At 34.8% G+C, this 6,734-nt stretch overlaps 1 protein-coding gene across 1 annotated transcript; it reads left to right on the forward strand.

Moving 5' to 3' along the window:
• Positions 1-1,455: 1,455 nt before the first annotated feature.
• Positions 1,456-5,849, forward strand: LOC132563358 (adhesion G protein-coupled receptor L3-like; the record flags this gene model as incomplete). Its single annotated transcript, XM_060228119.1, has 10 exons — positions 1,456-1,595; positions 1,718-1,838; positions 2,458-2,561; positions 3,079-3,181; positions 3,415-3,568; positions 3,748-3,814; positions 4,051-4,117; positions 4,493-4,587; positions 4,710-4,878; positions 5,213-5,849. Coding segments are annotated over 10 exons (1,128 nt in total), but the record flags the coding sequence as incomplete, so codon positions are not given.
• Between the last annotated feature and the right edge of the window lie 885 nt (positions 5,850-6,734).

Below are 6,734 nucleotides of genomic sequence, written 5' to 3' on the forward strand. Positions count from 1 at the left end.
AACATGACCATTATCATAGTCAAAGACAGGACACTACCTTATGGCAGAGTGACAGTTTTCGGAACATACTTCTGTTTTTAATAATAAAAAAAATGAACTGTGATTACAACACTTTTTTCGCAGATGATCTGTCATGGAGCATAACTACATTTATTATAGTTTTCACATGAACAAATTGTAAGTTGTTGAGAAACCAATTCATCGCGTCATCATCAATGTCCAATTGAATGCGTGTGCCAGGTGTCTTTTTTCACACTCTTGAAGGAGAGATAGGTAGATCTCAACCTAAGGGAAAAGATGATGAAGCTAGCAAACAAGGTAGACTTGACGAGTGTTTGCAACATAAACATTTTTTCCGAGGGTAGATATCACCCTGTCTCACCAACATGGGGATAAAGGATTATTTTCTCTTACCCTGCTGGCTTTATCAGATACTCACTTATAGTTTTGTTGTCTCATTGCTTCGTATTAGTGATATGATTTGATTATTGACGTGATGTCAGTGAATTGTTCCTGTGATTCCATCCCATTGTTCTGACAGGGGAATCACCCATCTCTATCTCAGGGCGAGACTGATAAAATCTGTTACCTGTAACTGAGCGAGATCAGGGTATCTCAGTCGAGAGCTAAGATCTGTTTTTGACTATGATAATCACCAAAATGATCATATTCTGGCGTTTTATTATCCTGTAACGTAATCCCATCCGAGGCGGTAGCCGAGGTTAGGATGTTACGGGATCTTAGCCCTGTAACTTAGCGAAATAGGGGTATCTCAGTCGAGGGCGAAGATCCTGTCACATAATCCCAACCGAGTCGTTAGCCGAGGTTAGGATGTTACAGGATATTAGCCCTATACTGATAAACCCCTGTAATATATGTAATAGGTTTTTTCTCGCACTTACTACTCTGAAATTATTCAATACTTACATCGGATAAGGCTGTCTGAGGTGCGAGAAATGGAAATCTCACACTGGTAAAAGGTGTGGATTTACCTGACCAGGGTAAGAGACAAGGACATCTCACACCGGTTAAAAAGTGAGGATTTTGCTGTCCAGGGTAAGAGAAAGAGCTATCCAGCAGCCACAGCATCACCATGTCAAGCAGATGAGAAAAACATATACACTTCAGTTGTTTAAGTTTTTATCAACATCGTGAAAGACAAGTGCAGTTGTATTTCTCTGGAAGAAAATAAAGAATTAAGATATCCTGAATTATGTCCTGCTGATGATCATTTACTACAACAGTCTTCATTTTGTTTCTCTAAGAAATACACGAATCAATTTATCCTATTTGTCACTTCATCGTTTTGAAAAATGCACTGAAAAAAGAAAATAATTTAGTTGACATTTATCGGACATACGCTTTACTACTATGTATATGCTACTTCTGCACGAATGCAAGCAAGTCATATTTATGGATTGAAAAATAGAAGAATGAATTAAATATTATTTTCTATTCCATTTTAAGGAAACATATGGCATATGGTATAGAAATTTTAGAAACCTACAGAAATATGAAATAAATATTCCCTTTTCTTTACAGCCAATCGATGATGAATCTGTGCCATTGTGCTCATTCTGGAACTTTTCCGAAGGGTGAGCTAGTCTTCTTATCATCTTAGTATTTTTAAATTTAATTAATTTCAAATACTTTCGATTAAAAAGCACAATTATACTGTCTGTCGATAAATGTGACTTGATTTTCATCCATATTACAGTGAATCGGGAAGCTGGTCCCAGAGCGGATGTGATGTATCAAATAGGACTCCCTATCGTGTCACGTGTCAGTGTAATCACCTAACAAGCTTTGCCATTCTACTGGACGTATCTGGAGTAGCAGTATGTGTCTTGTAACAAATGAAATGTTTGAAAAAATATGTTTAACTTTATAATCTACTTTATCAGACAATATCAAATTCTTCCGTACCATTACGCCATATCCGCTTTTCGACATCATGATTGATTTGGATTAAATCTCCACATAATCATTACAGGCGATATCAAATTATATTAATAAAACTGACAATGGGCTGCCATACATCACAGCATTATTAGATGCCTCTAAATGTACCGAGGTGACAAAGAAAATGCAAATGCAGTGATAAAATGTGCAAAAAAGACATTTCATGACACATAAGGTCAATTTCATATCTACGATATCTTGGCCATTCTTTCATATAAAATTGAAAGAATCAATTGCTGATATCGCAAAGCTTATCGATGTTGATCGTAACGCAATCTTCAGTGCACTTAAACTCAAAATGAATCATACATAATGCGCGGTCCACATAAACGATTCTCTCTATCAAGACAAACAGTGAATTTGATTGGTATGTTTTATGTAACTTGTTTTGAAATTGTTTAGAACATTTTTGAAGGATTTACATATTTTACAAAATTAAATTTTTCACCTACTGATACGTTTTCAATAAATGATTGTGTGAATTTATATTTACAGATGTCTAGTCACCATCACTCTATCCTGCGGTACATTACTTATGCTGGATGTATCATTTCTTTGATCAGCCTCTTCACAAGCTGGTTGACCTTCAACTGTCTCAGGTATACATAACGCAGGGCCTATAATTACTTCTCACTTGGTATACATAATACGGTCACCTGTCGATGGGTATACAGGGTGTATGACCTGTTGATAGACTGTTTTAGGAATACACAGGATTGCATAGTACACGGCTTGCTATATATGGAGTACGGGGTAACATTTTGTTTGTCCGCAAAAATCCTGATCTAAGGCCTGTTAACTACCTATATTTATTTGATATGCAGGATGTAAGGCCAATGGTTGTCTTCTCTAGAAATTCGTGGAGTGAGACGATTTTATTTGTGTACTGTGTAAGGTCCGTATTTCCACTGTATTCATAAATCTGGACCTACAATGCGTTTGACAGATATAACATTTCACACAGTGCGAGGTTTGAAATTCCAATTTAGCAACTTCATGTGGGCATACTGAATAGGATTCACATTCACCGCTTCATCGTTGTATAGATTTTGCTGTGTGTGAGTAACATACATTTCTTACAATAACACTAATATTTTAACACCTTATGTTTACCAGTCCACTACAGGGTGAAAGGAATTCCATCCATAAAAATCTTGTCTTTTCCCTGTTTGCTGCCGAACTTACTTTCATCGTTGGTATTGACCAGACAGATAAACAGGTAAGAGGGCTTTGTCGTTAACTTTAGCCCCGTAAAACAATACATTTGGTTCAGTATCATGTAAAACACGAATTTAACGGATTCGTTCAAAATAATTCATTACATCAATATTGCGTATTTTCCTCGCGTGTTATTTTGACTTCTGATCAAACGGCATATTTTCTTCCTCATAAGATAAAAATTTTGATTTAACATATTTTCTGAAGCAGTTGTCTCCTGTTTATCGTCTACAGGTGTCGTGTGCAGTTATCGCCCTTCTGTTGCATTTCTTTTTCCTGTCTGCTTTCACGTGGATGTTGATGGAGGCCGTACAGATCGTCATTATGTTGGTCCAAGTTTTCGATACAGCCAAGTCTAACCTGAAATACTTTTATCTGGCCGGATATGGTACGAAATATTACAGAGGAATGTAAGATAGAAACAACAATAATATCAGAAAAAACAACAAGAAGAAAAGTTTCAAAATTAAACAATTTTCAATCGATTTGAGAGAAAAACCATATATGATTTGTTTTATATATATATTTATATATATATTATGTTGTTTGTTTCTCTCTTCTACATAGGCATTCCTATAGTTATAGTGGCAACCACTGCCGGGATAGACTTCACAGCTTATGGCACACCACAATAGTAAGTATACGGATTATTACAAGGACAGAATTATAATACCAGGCATTTAATTTTATGGAATAATGATGAAGCTCAACTTAAAAGAGACATCGTCTTTGCACTTTGATATTTGTTTCAATTCTTTAAGGAATGGAAGTCAGTGTCACTCATTGATTGATTTGTTACATAATTTGCTTAATCAAAGACAGGTTGTTGTTGGTAGTGTTTACATAATTAGTGATATTTATCCCTTGCAGTTGCTGGTTGACAACGGACCGTTTTTTCATCTGGAGTTTTGCAGGACCTGTTGCTGCCGTCTTGCTGGTACATAATATCTCATTCGTAAACGATATGCGCATAAATGGTGTTATTATTGTTTCTATTTGTAACCCTTTCATTTTTATCATGTCACAGTTGGTTTGTCAAGGAGTTCAATTTTTTCACCGAAATATGACCTCTTGGGGTTTTCTTTCTGACATTGTTGTTGACGATCATTTTAAAGCAATATGATAACAACATTCTACACAAGAATGGACCAAAGACAGCTCTATGGTTACAGTTTTGATAAAAATTATTGTACCGATTAATTACTACAGGAAACACATTTAATGAAATTAATCAAATATTAAGTTAAAATAACTATGCTGCTATGAGGAAAGACAATTTTATAAGATTTTGTCATTTTGTTGTTCATTTCAGGTGAATGCTGGGATATTGACTTACGCAATGAGCACAGTGTGTCGCCATTCGGATTATGTATTTTCTAGAGAAAAGGCAAATGCCGGGAATTTTAAGTAAGACTTTATCTTTAATATTTAATTGTCTTTTTGTGGTTAATAAACATATAAAACTTGAAACGTTAAATCAGCTATTATTAAACACTCCCTCTGGATTGTATCTTGTTGTTTTGTTTCAGGGCCTGGATACAGGGTGCTTTCGCCTTAGAGGTTCTTCTCGGTCTTACCTGGGTGTTTGGCTATTTTTTCCTCAATGAAGAGACTGTCACAATGGCTTACATATTTACAGTATTAAACAGTCTTCAAGGCCTTTTCATCTTCATTTTCCATTGTCTACTCAATAAAAAGGTAAGGGGGAATATCTGAATCTGCAATTTTATTAAACATTTAAATGGAAATTGTATAATACAACCTTATATTTATTATGATTGATTGATTATACTGATGGGCATTGGTAAAATGGTTTAGTAAAACATACAATCGTCGTGATTTATGTATAGCAGGAATAAATAACCCCCGTAACAGTTAAACAACATAAAAACGTGTTTTTGTGCATCTCGCAAAGATATTCACATGTGGAAAGTTCTGAAGTACTACAACGAGTATTTTATATATTTCTATTGTATAATTTTATGTCGATACAATTGGATACATAACTCAGGAATGTATTTATGTATTACAGGTTCGAAATGAATATAAAAAGTTAGTTCATATCAGTAAGAAGGCCCCTGTTCTCTCGTCGACGAAGTCAGCATCTTTGCGCAAGAACGATGGATCATATGCCCTTTAATTGCATCCATACGGCTTCACGTCTTCTGCTCAACCTTTTCATTGACGACCAGTAATATTCCTTTGTCTTCATAAGAGTATCCGTATCCTGAAAATGGATCACGAATTAAGTCTATATACAGACAGAAACAACAGCTTTTGATGTATCGAAGTCTATCAACGAACTGAAATGTTCAAACGAAACAAATCAGAAATACATTGTATATTGTGCTTTTTAAGCGATTTTGTGTACATTCATTTCAGCGTGGTGGCAACGGGTGTTATCTTTGTTGTTTTTAAAACGGATATCTGTGCACAGTTATTTTAAAGTAAAGTTTCAGCGTAACTTTGTTCATAAATTGTTTCTACCTGGTTGTATTCCATAGCAAGACATCATGGAAACAATGACATACGTTACATAGGAAATTATTTCTTTATACTCCTCTGCAATTGTAGTCGTTGTTATATTGATATGACTTTGTATGTATTGAGATTATTGCTAGTTTCTATTGTTTGAAGTGTCAGAGAAATGCATGATCATATTGATTAACCTTCGCATAAGGTACTAGTTTAACTAATAATTGAATTAACACAACCTTATTAATTCTGATAATCCCAAATTCTCAACATTCGTCTATGAAAGCAATGGTTTACATTTCTTAATTCGTCTCACATCTAACATGTAGAAAATATGTGCTTGCTTTGCGGTATTAACCTATGAAGACCATCACGTGCCTTTAATTGGCCACGATAGTGCTCGGTTTGCACCCCACTCTTCCTAAAAACACCTTACAGTATATCATCTTTCAACTGACCAGACAATTTGAGCTACTTCGTATGAAGACAAATGCTTCCATGGCTCTAGTTTTTTTGAGGTGAGGATGATATCCTTGGAAATCCATCAGTATTTTTGTTCTTGTTTTTTTTAGTTTTGTCACTTAGTGTACCTCTTCATTTCACGTTTGTGTCATATTGTGTCATATTATGCCCTGGCATTTCAACAAATACTTAATTCAACACTAAAGCACTCTTGCGACTTTCTTAAGAACGTTTTTCGCCATATTGATGTAATGTTTTGGACACCCAAGCCTTATGACGTACATGTATAGCGATTAATCGTATTAGTTTTAAAAGTCAGAGCTATAAATTTTATATTTTCATAGTACTTCTATATCATACTTAAATGTAAAATAAGCTTGGAAAATGTACGTGTGCAAGCTATTCCGCATAATTTGTATGTATTTCTATGTAGTTTACTTTGTTTTCAAGTGCCAGTATGCTACCATTAGTGTTCGCCATTATATCATATGCTTTGTATTGTAGGTAGAAGTTTGAAAACTTTGTATGCATATTAATGTGATATGTCAGTATTTTATGTTATTGTGATAACAAGGCCAAGTTATGTGTTCAATAACCTTATCATATTTTATTGTTAT

The sequence above is a fragment of the Ylistrum balloti genome, unplaced genomic scaffold, assembly GCF_031769215.1.
Source record: "Ylistrum balloti isolate Yb309-2 unplaced genomic scaffold, AGI_CSIRO_Ybal_v1 Utg371692, whole genome shotgun sequence".
Taxonomy (NCBI): Eukaryota; Metazoa; Mollusca; class Bivalvia; order Pectinida; family Pectinidae; genus Ylistrum; species Ylistrum balloti.